The sequence below is a fragment of the Cephus cinctus genome, unplaced genomic scaffold (genome assembly GCF_000341935.2).
Source record: "Cephus cinctus unplaced genomic scaffold, Ccin1 Ccin1_scaffold0617, whole genome shotgun sequence".
Lineage (NCBI taxonomy): Eukaryota > Metazoa > Arthropoda > Insecta > Hymenoptera > Cephidae > Cephus > Cephus cinctus.
The window spans coordinates 605,019-624,132 of NW_014333261.1; the positions used below are offsets into that span (position 1 = coordinate 605,019).

Genomic DNA, 19,114 nt, shown 5'->3' on the forward strand with positions numbered 1-19,114 from the left:
GATGATTTTATATCATATGGCAATTCTCTGAATTATAAATTTGTTATTATAATAAAATATGTCAAACGCCGAGGAATCTAGTGGTAAAGTAGAGTTTAAGCGCAAAAATAGGAAGCCTATGAGAAAAAGATTGGCTTCTTCTGAAGACAGCGATAGCGAAAATGAAGATGTCTCTGTGAGGTATAAGACAATTTCTTAATATTTTTTTAATTATATTAACGCTCTTAACTATAAAATAATGTTCTTTGTTAAAGAAACAAAGTTGAAGAAATGAAAATTCTTCAAAAGCTTAGGCAACGACCACATGGTGTTAATATTGTTGGGTTAGCTCTGGGAGAAAATGTTGCTCCAGACGTTATGAATGTAGGTATTAACAAATTATAATTTTTAATTTTATTTGTGCTAAATATTTATTTCCATTTAGTCAGATCCGTTTAATGTGAAAAAAGGTGGGATGGTAAACATGGCTGCATTAAAAAACAATAAACTTAAACAAGACGATGCTTATGACACGGGTATTGGAACTCAATTTAATGCAGAAACTAATAAACGTGATGAAGACGAGGAAATGTAAGTATGCGCAATTAAAATGTATTTTTTAACATAATTAAATGGAACAATATTCAGGGTGAAATATATTGAAGAGCAGCTCTCAAAAAGAAAGAACAAAAGTAATGAAGAAAATGAACATAATACAAGTGGAGATAAAGGAACATATTGCTCACCTGAGGAAGCTGCGCTTCAGGCTGTGCCTGAACACTTGAGACAAAGTTCTGCACACAGAAGTGAGGAAATGCTTTCAAATCAGATGCTTTCTGGTATACCTGAGGTTGATCTTGGTATAGAGTAAGTTTTAAAAATTCCTTAGGTCTGAATTTTCTACATCTATTTTCATCATGTTCCAATATTCACTTTAGTGCTAAAATACGAAATATTGAGGCTACAGAAGAAGCAAAATTAAAACTACTTTGGGACAGACATAGAAAAAAAGATGGTCCTTCACAGTTTGTGCCCACAAATATGGCTGTGAACTTTGTACAACATAATCGATGTAAGTTCCTAAATTTTGTAAAAATATTGACAAAATGAAAAATATTAATTTCTTTATATGTTGGTAGTTAACATCGAAGACGCAGATGTTCAAAAGGGAAAACAAGATCTTGAAGAAAGAAAAAAAGCTGCATCTCTTAATGAAAATGTAAAAGGAAAACGTAAAGACAATGGAGAAAAAGCAACTGATGATTATCATTATGAAAGATTCAAGAAGCAGTTTAGGAGATTTTAAGATATTAAAAAAAATGTAAATTATAATCTGCTAATTGTAATTCAAATTGTAATAATAATTAATAATGAATCCCCACTATACAAGAAGTTATTCCTTTTTTTGTCATTACACATTCCATTTGAGTTCTATATTTATATATTATAGTAATTTTATAACCAAAATCAACAATTTAAGTATTGAAGAATGAAAAAATGTTATAATAAGCCGTGTTTGAATCAAATCTGATTTGAGCAGACTTAGTTTAGTACAGAAACGTACCGTCGCGTTATGTCGCGCACATGAAAATTGAACATGAAACATACATTCTCATCCAGTAAAAGTGTGTTGTCATTCGATTCGGCGTGACAAACGTTTACTAAGCTGTTAAAAAGACTTTATAACAATGGCTATGCTTAACGAATATTCGGGTAGAAATCTACCAGATTATGAATTTGAAGCTGTGAAAAAGGTGCACTTTAGTCCATATGCCGACAACGGAGGGTAAGATCGGAGTATAACCTGAAACTTCTAACAATTACAATGGCTTCACATCATTCTAAATATCACTGTTTTATACTTCACATATTTTCAGGAGTGTGATAGCTCTTGCTGGTGATGACTTTTGCATTATCGCAGGAGATACCCGTTTGAGTTCTGGATTCTCAATTTACACTCGAGAGCAGCAAAAGCTCTTTCCGCTTTCGAATACCACGGTTTTGGGTTGTTCTGGCTGTTGGTGTGATACTTTAACTCTCACTCGAATATTGTCAGCTCGTATGCAGGTATAATGATAAGAGAAATAGTAAATAATTTTGATTATACCAAGACAATGTATTTTAGATGTATAAACATGAACATCATAAAGAGATGTCAACGCCTGCTGCTGCACAGATGCTTTCTACAATGCTCTACTATAAAAGATTCTTCCCTTATTATGTGAGCAACATGCTGGCTGGTTTAGATGAGAATGGCAAGGGTTGTGTATACAGTTATGATCCTATTGGCCATTGTGAAAGATCTAATTACAGAGCAGGAGGTTCTGCAGGTGCTCTTCTTCAACCTTTACTGGATAATCAGGTACTACCAAAATTATGTGATATACTTGTAGCTTTTAGAATAAAAAAATGTTACTGTTTTCTGTACAAAAGTATTATCAAACATCAGTACATGACATTCAATATGTTATAACAGGTTGGTTATAAAAATCAAGAAGGTGTTGATCCAACTCCATTATCTCAAGAACGTGCCCTCTCTATTATTAAAGATGTATTCATCTCAGCAGCTGAGAGAGATATTTACACTGGTGATGGAATCAGTATCAAAATCATTACCAAGGATGGTGTAAAGAATGAAAGCTTTAGTCTGAGAAAGGATTAATTGTTCTAAATATTTCATAATGTAATATCGCATCCATTTACGAAAAAAAAATATAATACTTTACAATTGTGAATATTATAGTACTCCACACCTTATGACTAACCATACATATACATCAAAGCATTCTGAACATGAAATAAATCACAAAAATTAGAAGTAATAGTGTTGCCAGTCTGTAACAATGGGAAACATACAATCTAATACAGGCACTAATAGATTTAAAAGTATCATTTCATAAATTAATAGTATTTATTGCTAAACCATTTGGTGACTGGTAGCTGCAGCTATTGATTTACAATTACAGGTTTAATAACTGGTCATGTGCAGTTAATGCAAATAAACGTGTTTAAGATTAAATATTGAAATACGTAGTTATGAATATCTTAGAGTACTATGCATACAGAATGAATTCAATATTTAATCGCGATGTTCATCTAAAATATCTTGTATTTATTTCATATAAACACAAAAAGATAGCCTACTTTATAATACACCGTATCAAAATAACCAAAGGAAAAGAGGAAAGGGATCTGAGTTACACTTGATTCTACCATCTTTAAAGGTTGTTTCATGAGAATAGTAGAGAAGGGTAGAAAGTAGAGCTTTGATTCCCCCGAGATTCACTTCTTCGTCCCGGGGGGCAAGAGTGGTTGGCCACGATCCTTTCCACGCAGTTTAATACCCAATACTCGTTCAATTTTGCCAATCACCATTTGATTAGGGATACCCCTCCCAGCTTCATAATCATTAATGACCTGAGCTTTTTCATTGACTTTCTGCAGAATAATAAAAGAAACAAAAAGAAATATAGTAATAATAGACAATAATGTACAAAATACATTAATGTGAGATACCGTAGCAAGATCCTTCTGGGACATTCCTTTATTTTGTCGTCCCTGCTGGATAAGTTTACCAAGATCCAAAGGTACTTTATCGTGCTTTAATTCCTCAGTCTCTCGGTCCAATTTTGCTGTGTTTTTTGTGGTCACATGTTGCTTGTTCGCACCACCACCCCCTAGCAACAGAAATAAAAACGTGTACATATAATGTTACATGCCAATATTAGCTAATATTCATAATTATACACAGATAATCATAAAAGAAACATCCATAATTCTTTACTTACACTTGACTTGAGTTTCCACTGCAACACCCTGACGTCGAGCTGCATTGACGGCCTAAAGAAAAGATACTCCAATCAAGAACTGTGAAAATTTTTCAATACAAATGTTACCTTGCCAAACAATTACCTGTTCTGATTTCATAGCAGACCCCTTCGGCACTCGCTTACGCAAGGTAATCGGCACAGTATCCCAATCTGACATGATTGATATATTTGTCGAATGCGGTATATTATTTATTCTTAATCAAGTTAATAATATCGTGCGTTTTAGTTTATAACCAATACAAGGTGTTCCAGTAATTTCTCTGTAATATGCTTCGAAATTCCACTATTGGTAGCTGCGCAGAGCGAAATCGACCCAAACTTGGAAATTGTCCAGATATCCCAGCTACGAATGTTCAACGTGGAAAGTAATGTCCTTCTCTAGCCAGCGGGTGGCGCCTTTGATCAATTTTCAACATCATTTTCAAGCGAGTCTTATCTCTTATTTTTTTTAAATATACAATCAGTACTTACACACAAGGAGGCGATCATATATTTTTACTTTTTGACAGTTTTCAAAAAAAGATTGCGAATGTATCAGGGAAATTTGTCTTTTCGCACTCCATATCTCACAATTTTAGACTTCTTATCTATCTTCAAAACTAATAATATTATCACAACCCGTTAAAGATCTTCATATTCCATAATTTTGTGCAATGGCATAAGTATTTATAATACTGAAATTGTTGTTGTAACCTCGCTAATCGTGAATGTCGGCTCATCGTTTTTACAGTATGTAATCATATTGTCTTTTCAATCCTAATATTGTTTCCTTAGTAGATAAAACTCTAGAGTTTATACATCGAGATTCTTGCAGCTTGTTATATACAAGGTACCAAGGATGTGGAAAAGTTCGAAGATCTATTGTGAAAAGATTGCGAAAATAAAAATTAGTTCTTGGTGGAATTTTCCACGAGAGTTTAGATGTACAGCTGTGAAGCATACAGATAAATTTTCTGAAAATGAATGTGCAATACTTCCAAAAGAAACTCAGGTTGTCATATGTGGTGGAGGTGTTATGGGTGCAGCTGTAGCATATCATCTTTCAATGATGGGTCTAGGATCACAAACAATATTAGTTGAAAGTGGCAGGTACATTGTGAAATTTTTTATCATTTAGAATTATCAACCTAATTCATCTCAATGTTTAGAGTGGGAGAAGGGACAACATGGCATTCATCTGGTCTAGTCGGAGCTTTTAAACCAAGCCTGGCTCAAGTAAAGTTAGCTCAAGATAGTATTTCTTTATACCAAGAATTAACAAGAAAAGGTTTACCCACAGGATGGAAACAATGTGGAAGTTTGAACTTAGCACGTACCAGAGATCGCATGACCTCATTTCGAAGAATGAAAGCTCAATCTGTGTAAACTTTTTTTTTTAGTTTAATTGTGTGAATCATTTATTGTATTAGATATCAATGTTGTAAATTTTACAGATCATGGAATATTGAATGTGAATTGGTATCTCCAGAAGAAGCACAAGCATTATGTCCTATGATACAAGTTAATGATGTTATAGGAGGTTTGTGGATCCCAGGAGATGGTGTAGGGGATCCTTATCAAACATGTTTATCATTAATTGCTGAAGCCAAAGACAGGGGTAAATTTGCTATCAATAGAAATTCATATTTCAAATTAAATACTTTGTACAAAATCCATCTTTCCTATTCATAGGTGTGCATATTTATGAGAATTGTAAAATCACTAGGATATTAAACGAAGAAGGTCGTGTCGTAGCAGTGGAGACTACACAAGGAACAGTAGAATGTCAACACTTTGTCAATTGTGCCGGATTCTGGGCGCGCAATGTTGGAAAATTGAGTGAACCTCATGTAAAAGTTAGTATTTCATTTCAAAAGCCTCTATAGAAGTAAACCACATCAGACTCCTAAATGTATTGAATCTAGGTACCATTACATGCTGTAGAACATTACTATCTCCATACAAAACCATTAGCTGGTTTAGATCCTATGACTCCTGTAGTTCGCGATCTGGATGGCTACGTTTATTTTCGTGAGAATAAAGGTCGTATTTTAGCTGGAGGCTTTGAACCAGTTGCCAAGCCTGCTTATGAAGATGGTATAATTCCTGGTGAGATATATGATAATTGAAAAATTTATTCAGTTCAACATGAAATACTATTCGTTTTAGAGAGTACAAGTGAGAGATTTTTGCCTGAGGATTGGGATCATTTTCATATATTACTTGAACAAATGCTGCACAGAATACCAAGCTTAGGTAATACAATTTTAGAAAGATTGTGCAATGGACCTGAGGCATTTTCTCCAGATTGCAAATGGATTGTAGGAGAAGCTCCTGAAATTCGAAATTACTACATTGCTGCTGGAATGAAAACAGTAAGTTCCTGGCCTACAAACTCCCTTGATGTAAACTTTGCCTACACGAATCCGTTTGCAGGTAGGAATATCAGCAGCTGGTGGAGTCGGACGAGCAACAGCAGAATTAATAACAAGCGGTTCCACGTCTCTTGATATGTATGAACTGGACGTGTCTCGTTTTCTTGGACTGCACAATAATCGTAAATTCTTAAGAGATCGTGTGAAGGAAGTTCCTGGTATGCATTACGCTTTGCAATATCCCAACCATGAGTTTAAAACTGGTAGAAATTTAAGGATGTCACCAATCTACCCAAAATTGCGAGAAGCTGGAGCTGTCTTTGGTCAGGTAATGGGATACGAGAGGCCATCCTGGTTTCAACCTGACGAAGAACATGGTATTATACATTATTATCCACGATATTATCGTTAATTACGATTATCTTATTAGACCTATCTATTTATATTTAGAATTAGATCCGCTTGACGGATCACAGCGATACAAAATTGCGTATACAAATACTTTTGGAAAACCGCCATGGTTCGACTGCGTGGCAAAAGAATATGCGGCCTGTAGAGAAACCATTGGACTCAGTGATTATTCTTCATTTACTAAAATTGATCTATGGGTACGTATCATAATATTTTCGTACTAAATACATTTAAAGGAGATCCAAAGAACTAATTGCTCCTTGAATTATTCCAGTCAAACGGTACGGAAATTGTAGACCTGTTACAATATTTATGTTCAAATGATGTTGACGTGCCAGTAGGAAGCATAATTCATACCGGTATGCAAAATCGTCGTGGCGGTTATGAAAATGACTGCAGTTTAGCCAGAATTGCACCAAATCAGTAAGCGCATAGAAAACAATTAGCCCATCCCAACAGTAATATAAAATTCTATTATATTACAGCTACATGATGATTGCCCCTACGATTCAACAAACTCGTTGTAAACATTGGATCAGCCGACATTTACCAGCTGATGGTTCTGTTGCTGTGTCTGATGTAACATCGGCATATACGGCTATATGTATAATGGGCCCTGCCACACGTCAATTATTATCAGAACTGACTGACACAGACTTGAACCCAAAGAATTTTCCATTTTTCACGTTCAAGGTATTTCAGAATTATATACAGTAGCTTTTTATCTTTTAAACCTTTAGTAAAAATACTGTACAAAAGACATGCTTTATTTTTATCAGGAGCTAGACGTTGGCTTAGCTAATGGAATCCGTACAATGAATTTAACCCATACGGGAGAACTCGGTTATGTTCTCTACATACCAAACGAGGTATACTAAAAAATGAGTTTATTTCTACGTATTTTTGAGACCCACTTCCATTGACGACTATCTCATATTCTCCTCCTAGTCAGATAACTTATTCGACATAGAATCCACTGGCTCTCATGATGTTCCACAAGCAACCTGCACTAATACCATTCCTGATACTAACCTGTGGTAATTATATTCCTTTTCCAATGGGACCTCAAATACGGGACTAGATGTACCATGAAGATTTATCAAAGGAAAGCTATCACGGTTTATTTTCTTTGTCATTTAGTTTGCTTTGCACGTCTATACCAGGCTAATAGATGCTGGAGCTAAATACGGAATAAGTCATTCTGGTTATTATGCCACAAGAGCGTTGCGTGTTGAGAAATTCTATGCTTTCTGGGGTCAGGATTTGGATACGTTCACTACACCCTTAGAATGCGGTAGATCCTGGCGAGTAAAATTTGATGTAAGTTTCAAAATGTAATCCAGTCATCAGTCAGCAAAATATTAACAAAAATATATCATTTTTCAGAAAGATATAGATTTTATTGGGCGAGATGCTCTTCTAAAGCAACGCGAGGAAGGCGTAAAACGGAAATACGTCCAATTGCTGTTAAATGATCATGATTTGGAATTTGATACGTGGTGCTGGGGTGGTGAGCCTATTTATCGTGATGGGAAATATTGCGGTATGACTACGACAACCGGTTATGGATTCACATTCAAGAAGCAGGTTAGTCAGAATGTTGTTTTAATGTAATCCAAATTATGATAGCAACCAATTTCATATAAATGTAATCTTTTTTTTATGGGATCAAAGGTCTGCCTTGGGTTTGTACAAAACCTCGATTCTGAGGGAAAACCACAGGAAGTAACAAATGAATACGTTTTATCTGGGGATTATGAAGTGGATGTCGCGGGTATAAAGTTTCACGCAAAATGTCATTTGCACAGTCCCAATCTCCCGACAAAGTTCCCCGACGTAGAGCGGGACGCTTATCACGCGACACGAGATCAACAGACATCATAATGATTGCTCATGTGCTTCCAGTTGTGTACAAACGATGTATATAGAAACATTTAATAAATTATTTAATAAATGCCATTCGTATATTACTACATCACTCTTCGAAAAATCTTCGAATTACGTAAACTTACTCAAGTGTTTGTCTATATATTTGTTGTCGCTTGTCCATCGCTATAAGTTTTTGCGATTTTATGTATACATAATACGTAAGATTAATCAGGGCTTTGGATGATGCTCGTTACATTTGGAAAGAGCTGTGACACTTGACGATTGTCGTCATTTTATAACGTGTATTACGGCGACTCTTATAAAAATACGTCTAATTTATATTATCACGAACGTCACTGTTATCCAAATGTATCGCACACTATCTAATACATACATGAGAATTCCTATGTTTACTTACAGATAACGCTATGAGTAATTTAGCTACGATAATTCACTTTTGCATTTATTATCGATACATTATATACTAATTCAATCGAAAAATAAAAAAAAAAAGAAATTGAAGTCTTTTCTTTGCGCAAATCACTGAACACCATTGTTGCGCCTTTGTATTAATTTTATAACATTTGTTTTTTTATTATAGATACTTTAAATGCTAATCGAAAGTACATGAAAAGAAAAATGAATGGGGCTTTTCCTTGCATATTTTTTTACGTAACATCATTTTCACTCGAATATACTTTTTTCGGCCATGATCAACGTCAAAATTATGATTTGCACTGTAATACCTATGATATAAGACACAGTAATAATATATCCATTTACAAATACATAATTCAAAAGACACGATTCATGTGGCTGAATGTTCGTCGCTCGCTTTACCATTTACGGCGACGATTTTATTAAAATATTAACATTGCAATTGCATCATTTATATGCTATTTCAATCGTTACACTTATTATTCGATTATTCCATATTTATCCACCAAAAAAAGAAAAAAAAGTATAGAGGAGTATGTAAAGCCCAAGGTATAGTACATATATTCGTAGATTAACAACTTTTTACACGCGATTCGTATTCACGAATTTACTGTACACAAAATTGATAATGAAAAATAAAACCTTTTATCACTCTGGGATCTCCGGTTCCGGAGTGGGTTGAACTTGTTTTTGGACCATGCACGAACGAGCTACGGACTCGAACAGCCTGTAACAATAAGTGACAAAAAAAAGCATAAGACACTGCAACCGCTACACATTGTATTAAAGTATAAATGTTATATATGATTAGAGAACTCACTTTTCAATCTCTGGTGCACAGTGGACAAACTCGTGCGTCCAGAATTTGTACGTGGGGTTCTTGATGAGCTCGATAAATGTAATAAGAAGTCCCCATGGATGAGGGCGGTTAACGATCAGCCTTTCCAGTAGCACTCTCGTGATTTGTTCTTGAATAGCTTCAGTATTGGCTTCAGCGAACAAATACAATAAAGTACAACTGAAGTAATGCGTATGACTGTTTGGATATCTAAGCTGATTCGCAATAGCATTAAGAAACAAGTAACGGCCTTCGGTATCAAGATCAACAGCCAGATTTTGGAAAATGTCCATGTGCGCAGAATGAGCAATGGTCGACATATTTGGTGTATGCCCTTTGCTTCGAATAAAGGCAATGGCCTGCGTGCCAACGTAGAGCACTAAAGCGTTCATCAATTGGATATTATAACGCATACCAGCTTCCTGGGAAACTTGAAGATTGCTACGCAATTCCGATAGGAACGTAACTGGAGCACGAGCCTTTAGATATGAATCCAATTCCTTCTTGAAATTTGATGGCTGAATCATCGATGCAAAGTTCGTAAGTACCCTAGGTGCATGAGCGATCTCCTGGAGCATGTCGACTTTAAGGTTGGGCGTGAATGGATCCGGCAGACGCATGTTTCTTGGGAACGCACTGAGAATGAGGTTCCTCATCTGTATGCAGTTTGGTGGTATTACGTCGCAGAATCCATAATGATAGTCGCACAAGAATTCCGGAAAGTCGTGTAACAGCACAAGGAGTACTCTTAGCGTGCCTTTGTACAAGAGTGACACTGGTTTGGCCAATTCGGCATTGCGCAGGTAAGGCGCGAGGTACTTGAAGAGATCAATGAGAAGTTGCGCGTACATTCCCCAGCACTTCTGTTGTGGTGTGATGGCGAGCATGCGACCGATGAATACACGATGGGAAACAAGTTCCAGCCAGGCGTAACAGAATCCGGATGCCTTCGCTGGTCGCAGAATATGCAGGGTGTGGCAGAAGGCAGTCAAAACTTGATAGTTAACGGCTTCGAGAACAGGTTCAGGAGCACATAATTCAAGGAAGAGCATGATGAAAATTCTGTGATAAGGTAACTGTTGGAAGTCTGTTCCGCGCATCTCGTGATCTTGAAGTAGAACACCGGCCACAATGCCCAAGACTTTGTTCAACAGATTAATCTTAGTGTGGGTGTTAGTCGTGTCACCGGAATGTTTCACGAGAAGGGCGACAAGGCGCACGAAAGCGTCCAAGGTGTGAAAACATTTGGCACGAACAACTGATGGAGCTGCGTTAGCTTCTGCTAAAGCTCTGTAGCACAAATCAACACACATTTGCGTGCTCAGCTTGAAGAAGCGAGTAATGAGATCGTCTGTCTTTAGGATGCCGTGGATGTTCATTTGGTGGACAAACATGCCGAATGCCTTTGTCGGATCTCGAGCATGAGTGGGACTGTGATGCATAGACACCCATTCACGTAACAAATATTCGGTCTTCTCCATGAGTCCCGGTGGGTCGTCGAAGTCACGGGCCTGATGATCAGAAGTAATGAACTACATAACTGATAGTTTTCATATCCTAGATATAATAATTAATGTCATATGATATATACTTACTCGCACTTGGAGAATTCCAGAGTGAATATGAGCAGTAGGACCAGCTGGTGCACGATCCGCTAATACGGCCGGATCGTGGTTAGCACGTAAGGACTCAATCAGGCTAGTGAGTCGGAATAATGAGATGCTGTAAGAAGATTTTTGTGCAATGAAAGAGTCGAGAAAGGCTGATGTAGCTCAAAAAAAAAAGTAATTATGAATATACAATGATTTTCACATAATAGTTCGGGTGATCGTAATAAGCTAAATACCCGATGAAGCTTCTTAACTTTGTTACATAATTACCTTAAAATCAACTGCTGTCTACGACAGAAAGTAAGCAACAGTTCGATCAATGGTTAACGAAATATTTGGGCTCATAATCATGCCGATTGAGATGAGAAATAAATAAAAACACCGTTAGACTCAACACTAACCAATTAATACTCACCCTTCTGGAGGAGAACGAAGGTGAGCCATCCTAGCGAGAATCTCAATTGTATGGAAGAGATCAGATTCTGTAACATGCGTTGTTTGTCTTTCATCTATCAGGTAAAGTTGGACGAGTTGCATCGCAAAAGCTGTAGCCATTGCATTGCCAGCATCCATAGCCTGAGCCAGCGCTAAATCATATTGCGGTAGACTCAACAAGTGTGATCTGCAAATTGAGAAAAAAAATGTATCCGTTATGCTTCCATGCAATGTTACGCAAAAAAGACAAAGATAAAGACCTAATGAGACAATCCACCGCTTCAAAGTTGTATCGAAACTCTTCCCTGCATTCAGTCAAACAACGAGTAACGTGTTTGTTGGTCCATTGCATGCCATAAGCACGAGGATCTTGAAGACACTTTAAGATTCGCAGATGAAGCTCACGATATCTCAGCAATACCTCAGAGTCTATTACACCGCTTGAAATAGTAGGACCATCTAGTAATCCTTCCACAGCCTTTTTCAGTAAAGCCATAGCAGCACCAGCATCCCTGGACCGTCTTGTTAGAATGATTGAATCTAAGAGATTATGTAGAGCAGCATGTTGTGGAGGTGGTGCAGCAGGACCCATCGCAGCCTCTCGTAATAAAAGTTCAACTTCGGTTGCAAGTTTCTCTAACATTGCACCGACTTCATCATTGCTAACAGCTGCTGCATACGCAGCAACTTGTTGAGCTGTTGCAACGGCGACTGTAGGATTTGCTGTGAAGGCGGTAACAGCTGGTTCCTGTAGAATATATAAAATAGTACGATAATCAAAAATATGAAGAATCATACAGGTGTCATTAAATAAATAGTACTTACACTAATTGGTTTTGGCATGAAGAGTGCTTGAGTATCACGTTCTGACAGTGGCAAAAATCCAGGAATATTCCTTGCAAATTCTTCGTACACTGCCATTTGTTGAGGCGTGACACCACCTACTTTTAATCTAATTTGTTCAGGCATCCTCTCCGCCTGGTACTTGGCCAGAGGATCACAATATCGTCTTCCCTCCTGGCGTGCAATTTTCCGCAATTCTATTTCGTTAAGTAATCGCTTATCCATTTCAGGTATTGCTTTTTCAATGGCAGTTTTTTGTACAAAGGCGCATGCCAGTTCCATGTTATCTGCAGCTACAACAGTTGCTGCTTGTTCTATAAGTTCTTTCTGCTGGGGAGTCGTTCCAATCATAGCCGCTCCAAAAGCTTGCTTTAAGTTAGTGCTGATCGAAGCTAGAATCTATGATAATAATAAAATACGATTAACCCAGGTAGTTCAATATAAAGATTATTACTTTCAATGACAAACCTGATCATGGTTTACCTGATCACGGCATGTAATCATGGCCATGCCAGCAGTAAGATTCCGAACCATATGTCGTGCTGCTGTTCGCATCCTGACCTCCTCAGGATCCAGGGCAAAGTCTTTTCTTACGATTTGTTCACTAGTTGTTAGGGCTATCTTAATGGAACGATCCACTACGGGATGAATCCATTCCTGGATTGCTCTTTCCACAGCTAGGCGAATAAATTGCTTGAGATGTGGATGAGTTTGGAATAGAGGTAACTGAAAGCAAGAAATGGATAGTTAAGAAAACAGATATGAATTTCCCACAAGTCTTTATAACTTAATGAAAGCTTCCTTACTTGGTTGTTGACTGTAATATGCTGAGAAATATTGGCAATTCCAGTAACAGATATATCCATGTAATTGAAACGTGGTTCAGGTGGGCCTGTTGGCAAAGAAGGTGTTGTGTTTGCAGGAGGCGCTGGCTGGGGTACCATTGGTCCAGCCGCTGTAGGCCCAACTAGCTCCTCCATAGGACCCTGCGTTTGCGGAGGATTATTCACGGGCTCTGATTTCTTATTAGGATGTGACAATTGATATTCCAGATTACGTAGTTTTTCAGGATCTTTCAAGTAAATAGCTGGTTTCAGTTCCTATTTTGACAAAAATCATATGTAGAGCGACTGTGATCTTTTAAAATTATTGTATACGTGTTAAACTTACGGCTACGTCGATATTAAGATTTTTGCAGAGAACTTCGATTTCGAACTTCAAATTTAGTTTGAGATCAGGTTCTTGATGAAGTTCAGCTAGTACATTCATAATAGCCATTGTCCAAGGATTTGGTGGTCTAAAAACTCGACTTTTTGCACAGCTCTCTAATACTTTGGCAACGAACGGCACAACATAAAGCAGTTCCTGCTGTCCTTTATGATAAGCTTCCACAAGTAAGCTCTTCAAGTCTATATCGATCTGGAACATTATTTTTGTTATGGGGTCAAACATAAATAATTTGAAGAAATCAAATTAGTTACAATACCTGTAAAATTGGTTTATTCCTGCCAAGCGTAAGCATTCCCAACCAATGTCCAAGATTTTTTAAAAGCGATCGGTCAGAGAAATTAGCAATTCCTTTATCACTTCTCAACAACACCTAAAAAATGTTAATGATTAATCATTAATTTGATTTAAAACGAAGAAAATAATTAGACAAGATTCGATTATTCCATATTACACAATATACCTTGATATTCCTAAATGTCTCTCTGGTCACCATTTTGTTAACTTCCGGCAACTTGAGACAATCTAGGAAGTTTGAATAGAGAACGTGAAAGTTCAGTTCTATACTGGCACGTTTCATTACTAAATACTGGGCCATCCACGGCCAATATTCCTCGGTCACGATTTCACGTATCTCATCACATTTCTGTTGTAAATTAAGTTGACTGAGGTTATTGAAGATAAAGGCTGTCTTGTCCTGGAGGGCTTCTGGTGGCGACGTAATCTTTTCCTCCTTGTCCGTCGCCACGAGTAATGTGTCAATATTAGTAGCATTTGCAATTGATGGCTAAAAACAAAAAGCGGTATTCATAATGGTGTACCAGTGCAATATTGCAAATATTAACAGTGTCTCATTGCGAAAAATTCATATACTTACTCTGCCAGGAAGAGACGTGGTAGGAGTCGTAGATGGTTTGGCTTGCGTGGTACTAGTAGTTATTGTCGTTGTCGTAATCGTCTTATAAGGAGTGGTAACTGGTGCGAGCATGGCTGCTAGCGTTTTTGGAAGAACAGGACCCTGAGGTCTTGAAGGAGGCTCCTGCCCCTGCAGCCCATATTCAATGTACTCAATCAAATGTGGTGGGAATTCACTGAAGTGTTGAATCGTTCTAACGTGTTCGCAATAAGTTTGATATTCTTTCAGTCGACTTTTGAATCGATCCAACGCTGCGATTCCAAAGTAATACATCTTACTACCTTCTGGTTTTCTCAATGCATCAAGAACAAATCTTAATGCTAGTCCAAGCGTCACATAACTATTAACCAAACCTCTCTCGATAATACCACCAAATAGTTGTGCTGTGATATGAAGCTCCTTGTCCGGATATTGAGGAAAAAATCGATACTCTTCAAAGAGATTGCGAAGCATACAGTTGAAAACTTCTCGTTCTCTTTTGTTGCCGGAGTCTTGAAACTTCTTCAGCATGTCGAGAACTTCGTCTATTGATAAAGTCGGATGTGGTGGATGATTGTATATTCGTTGAAAGTAACTGTTGGCTTCATCCTCTATTTCTTTAGACACATTCTGGGCCATTTCAGGAAATAAGTTGGACGTTTCCGGTAGCCGTGCCTTTTCAATGCCTGTTGGAGGACCGAGACGTCCCAGACCTCCTATTGCACTGCCTCCTGGTACGACCGATGGACCTTGTGTACCAACTGGACCAGAGTGTAATTGCGAAGATAGAGGTAACATAGGAAATGGACTAGGTGATGGTCCCATTAATCTTGATGGTGATCCTGGCGCTGAGACTAGAGGACCTAAGGCTCCTGGTAGATTGAACGCAGAACTACTGGGTGGGCCAAGACTTGAGCCAAGACCCATTGAAGCTAAACTTGAACTTAAGTTGCCAAGCGGATCCACTTGTTTTGAAGAAAATAACTAGAATTAAGAGGTTCATCTTAGTTAGAATATTTTTTTAACAAGTATATTTAATTCTACGAAAATTAGCTTCGTAGAACATCTTGTAACTAACTACATTAATACCTGTCCCCCTAACGTTGCTGGGTTAAACGGTTCAAGTCCACGATGTCTTAACACTCCTGGTGGCGGAGGTCTGGTCATACTAGCTTTACTCAGCATTAAACTACAATTTTGCACCATGGTCATAATTGCTTCAGAACATTCCTGAGAAACGCTTCTATAAGGGAAAATAAGAGATTCCATTAACTTATCGCCGTGCATAAATTGTAATAGATAAAACAATGTCGGTAAAAATATTAACATACCCAGCGCATACTTGTAGGCAAGCAAGGATGGTCGTTAATGTTTCCTGGGGTAATTGACTGGCTTTGGGAACGGTAGGATCTTCCTTCATACCGGGTCCCATAACTTGAGGACATCGCCGTTGTAAAAACTTTACGCAGGCAGCCACAAACACTTCTCCATGATCGCGGATTTTATCAGTAAGCCACTTTTCAAGCTTTAAATATTCTCGTCGCGAAGCCAAGCAAGCTAGGTCGATGACGAACGGAAAGGACTGTGCATTAAGTAATGCGGACAAGGCTTTGAGATCCTGAGCAACATCTAGGATGCGAGAAAGTCTTGTCTGATCGTGATCACCGCGTAAATACCACTCAGCCATGGCGTGCATTATGATGGACTTAATCTTTAAATTATTAGCATGCCAGGCATGATGAAGGATAACTGCAGAGTTGGGATGATTTCCAAGGAAGATGGGCATCAGAGTGCTGAGTAATTCTTGTCTAAGTATTGTAATTGGTGGATTGATTTGTAGTAACGCTAATACAAGAACATCCGGGCAGTGTTGAATGGGCCACTTGAATATTTCTTGTACAGGTCCATAAAGTCCTCGTTCCGCCATATGTAAAAGTAATTCGACTACATTTAACGATCTCCAGGTTTGGGCCTCTTTACTATCTCCTTCTGGAGCTGCCTTGAGCACATCGACCGTGACAGAATGGTAAGGATAATCCGCGAAACAGAATATATCCGGGTTCTTAAGAACTTGCTGCACTAAAGAAAATTGACCTTCCACATTGTCCCAATGACGATAAAATAGTTCGACAGGAAACATATCCAACGGATATCCTTGATGTTGTAGTCCTAGTCGTAAACCTGTGATCAAGAGATTCAATCCTTGTCTGTCCTTGAGGATGAATTCTGTGTGGTCTAGCTTTAAGATGACTTCGTTCCATGACAAAGTAGATTGCTTTAAAAAAAATAAACGTCATGTTATAGGTTATGATTGCGTGTGCCATGTAATAATAGAGACTTGTGTAGAATCTTACAATCTCTTTAAGGGTTTGAACAAAAACTTCGACGTTCCACGTAGATGGTGTACTGCCATCCGAAGTTTTCTCTTTGCCTGTGTCCTGAGAAGTTGCTGAGTTTCCCCAAAAGGATTGTAGACCTCCAGCATCTTCGAGGCCGCTGCAACTACGGGCCATATGCGCCAGTACTCTGGCAGTACATATTGGGGAAATCTCCCTGGCACCAAGTCCTGCTAATGCCGCGCGACATTCTTCTACGTTGGTGGTGAATCCATATCCAAGTTCCATAATCAATTCTACTAGAGAACTGCCATCCTAGGAAGCAAACATTTATTTTGCTTAGTTGATCTTGAGAATTAAATTGAAGGTGACTTACCATTGGGTTGGCAGCCATGTTTAACTCGATAGTGGCTTGTGGAGTTTCCCCGTCGCCTGGATACAAAAGTGGTGCTAGCACCACTGGTACCAGTTCACGGGGAAAGTCACGCCTTAAATTCTTGAGAAATTTTTCTTTTCCCTCAGACGAAAGACCAAATTGGTTAGGTTCGTGAAAGACCTCAGAGAGGATAAGGTACAAAACCTCAGGTGATGAGTCGTGCAGTCCCTCTTCGTGGTGTTTATTACTAATCTCAGAGTTGATATAATTTTTAATCAATCCAGGCAGCTGCTTCTGGATTTGCTCTAAAGCTAATGTCCGTATGTCCGCGTTCTCCGAGTGCAGCAAAGCAATCGCAAAGGCAACCTCCTGGACAAGCGTTAGGCCAAGGACCTTCCTCAGATGTGGAAAAAACTTTGAGGATGGATTTAAAGTCTGAAAGATAGAGTGAAAAATTCGACATACTTATGCATATCGAGAGAAAACCTCACTGCACAAGCATTCCAAAGGGATGTAGATCAAACCTTTTGCTGGTGAAGGGGATGATCTATGGCGTAACAGAGATTAGAGATCAACGAAGGCTTGCTAAGAAGATTGGTACACTCTTGCGCAAGTAGCTGCACCTGATAATAGTCCTTCGCGCTTGGCTCAGGTGGCTCTCCAGTTGAAAAGTCTACGTATGAGAACAAACAGCGCAGCAAGTGTCTGTCTGCCTCCAGACCCTTCCACTGCACCAACTATGACAGAAAGATGAGTCTAAACAGCTCCAAATAGAAGGATTTACCATACAAGACCTTACCCTATGCACTATAAAAGGAACATGCGCAGACAAGAGTACAACTGTACAGAAACATGGAAAAGCATAAAACTATTAAGTATTATGTGAGATAAAAAAATAAGTAAGCAAAGTATTTATTTCATCATGATAGATAGACCAGAATTTTTATCTCCCCAAAAGTTTTCTGTGAAAATACAAAGCCATCTGGAATATCTGCCGGAAGCGTCATTTCAAATAATACGTTAGAAAGTTTGCAAATTTTAAACATTAATACACGCGGCAATCCACCTGCCCGGACTTTAGCCGCTTGTGCTAACCAAACCCGTAAGATTTACGGTTATACATGGACGGCGCAAGTAGCAAACGTTTGCCGCAAATGTTTGCATATTCGCGGAAACGAGGCCACAGAAAGTCCAGCAAATGCTTAGCAAGCATATTGCGTTTTGCTTGCGAGGACGTCATGATAGCAGTTGCTTCAGAGAAGGGGGTACATTCAGAAAAGGACAGAAATAAAAAGAAGAGGCACAGTGAAACAGAAAAAGAGAGAGCTAAAAGAAGATAGAGTGAGAGGGCGCAAGAGGCAGGAGAATCACAAGCCTTTCTTCCTGATACTTACAACCGATATTTCCTGGGCACTCTCTCGAAAATTTTTCTTGTTTAAATTCGCAACCAAATAACTGATTTGTGACAAAGTAAAAGACAACGAGTCCAGGTTCATAGTTCCATGAATACGACCTCGAAAGCTTCAAACACGTTTGAAGCTTTCTTCGGTATCCACGAATTGCCTCCCCGGATTCTCTCCTCGTTAAAAGCATGAATACTACATTGGCACAGTCCTGCGACCAACATCGGGATCGATATTTTGAAATACTATTTCAGATCAACGTCATGGCGA

General features: G+C 38.3%; 5 protein-coding genes across 13 annotated transcripts; 3 read left to right on the plus strand and 2 right to left on the minus strand.

Annotated features, from left to right (window-relative positions):
• The first annotated feature begins 58 nt into the window (after nucleotides 1–58).
• Nucleotides 59–1,366, plus strand: LOC107269285 (telomere length and silencing protein 1 homolog). The gene is made up of 6 exons (XM_015742974.2): nucleotides 59–180; nucleotides 255–363; nucleotides 425–570; nucleotides 628–846; nucleotides 918–1,051; nucleotides 1,119–1,366. Exons 1-6 carry the CDS (start codon nucleotides 59–61, stop codon nucleotides 1,283–1,285), a joined length of 897 nt encoding a protein of 298 aa, XP_015598460.1. The 3' UTR covers nucleotides 1,286–1,366.
• Nucleotides 1,367–1,561: 195 nt separating this feature from the next.
• LOC107269257 (proteasome subunit beta type-1) lies at nucleotides 1,562–2,714 on the plus strand. The gene is made up of 4 exons (XM_015742910.1): nucleotides 1,562–1,765; nucleotides 1,857–2,046; nucleotides 2,105–2,341; nucleotides 2,456–2,714. The coding sequence occupies exons 1-4, from the start codon at nucleotides 1,668–1,670 to the stop codon at nucleotides 2,639–2,641; spliced, it is 711 nt and encodes a 236-aa protein (XP_015598396.1). The 5' UTR covers nucleotides 1,562–1,667; the 3' UTR covers nucleotides 2,642–2,714.
• Nucleotides 2,715–2,871: 157 nt separating this feature from the next.
• LOC107269258 (endothelial differentiation-related factor 1 homolog) lies at nucleotides 2,872–4,119 on the minus strand. The gene is made up of 4 exons (XM_015742911.2): nucleotides 3,892–4,119; nucleotides 3,768–3,819; nucleotides 3,496–3,656; nucleotides 2,872–3,417 (listed from the first exon to the last, which is right to left on the minus strand). Exons 1-4 carry the CDS (start codon nucleotides 3,964–3,966, stop codon nucleotides 3,262–3,264), a joined length of 444 nt encoding a protein of 147 aa, XP_015598397.1. The 5' UTR covers nucleotides 3,967–4,119; the 3' UTR covers nucleotides 2,872–3,261.
• A 162-nt stretch (nucleotides 4,120–4,281) lies between these two features.
• On the plus strand, nucleotides 4,282–8,531 carry LOC107269255 (pyruvate dehydrogenase phosphatase regulatory subunit, mitochondrial). Of its 2 annotated transcripts, none has more exons than XR_001538018.2 (15): nucleotides 4,282–4,538; nucleotides 4,624–4,898; nucleotides 4,958–5,170; nucleotides 5,243–5,406; nucleotides 5,481–5,644; nucleotides 5,714–5,897; nucleotides 5,958–6,163; nucleotides 6,225–6,540; nucleotides 6,614–6,771; nucleotides 6,849–6,997; nucleotides 7,060–7,267; nucleotides 7,354–7,443; nucleotides 7,523–7,611; nucleotides 7,715–7,894; nucleotides 7,961–8,161. XR_001538018.2 is itself a non-coding variant. In XM_015742905.2 (15 exons), exons 2-15 carry the CDS (start codon nucleotides 4,648–4,650, stop codon nucleotides 8,456–8,458), a joined length of 2,694 nt encoding a protein of 897 aa, XP_015598391.1. In that variant the 5' UTR covers nucleotides 4,282–4,538; nucleotides 4,624–4,647; the 3' UTR covers nucleotides 8,459–8,531. The 2 variants fall into 2 exon arrangements, 1 of the variants encoding a protein (XP_015598391.1); XM_015742905.2 differs by lacking the exon at nucleotides 7,523–7,611 and adding an exon at nucleotides 8,249–8,531.
• An 888-nt stretch (nucleotides 8,532–9,419) lies between these two features.
• On the minus strand, nucleotides 9,420–18,937 carry LOC107269252 (CCR4-NOT transcription complex subunit 1). 8 transcript variants are annotated; one of them, XM_025086564.1, is made up of 19 exons: nucleotides 18,836–18,937; nucleotides 17,966–18,178; nucleotides 17,442–17,876; nucleotides 17,084–17,380; nucleotides 16,061–17,004; nucleotides 15,819–15,972; nucleotides 14,712–15,713; nucleotides 14,298–14,621; nucleotides 14,094–14,207; nucleotides 13,778–14,026; nucleotides 13,414–13,707; nucleotides 13,076–13,333; nucleotides 12,590–13,006; nucleotides 12,025–12,512; nucleotides 11,745–11,951; nucleotides 11,600–11,617; nucleotides 11,315–11,417; nucleotides 9,702–11,230; nucleotides 9,420–9,608 (listed from the first exon to the last, which is right to left on the minus strand). In XM_025086564.1, the coding sequence occupies exons 1-19, from the start codon at nucleotides 18,935–18,937 to the stop codon at nucleotides 9,530–9,532; spliced, it is 7,227 nt and encodes a 2,408-aa protein (XP_024942332.1). In that variant the 3' UTR covers nucleotides 9,420–9,529. The 8 variants fall into 8 exon arrangements, with proteins under 8 accessions (XP_024942332.1, XP_024942330.1, XP_024942329.1 ...); XM_025086562.1 differs by having other exon boundaries at nucleotides 9,702–11,251; XM_025086561.1 differs by having other exon boundaries at nucleotides 11,315–11,441.
• Between the last annotated feature and the right edge of the window lie 177 nt (nucleotides 18,938–19,114).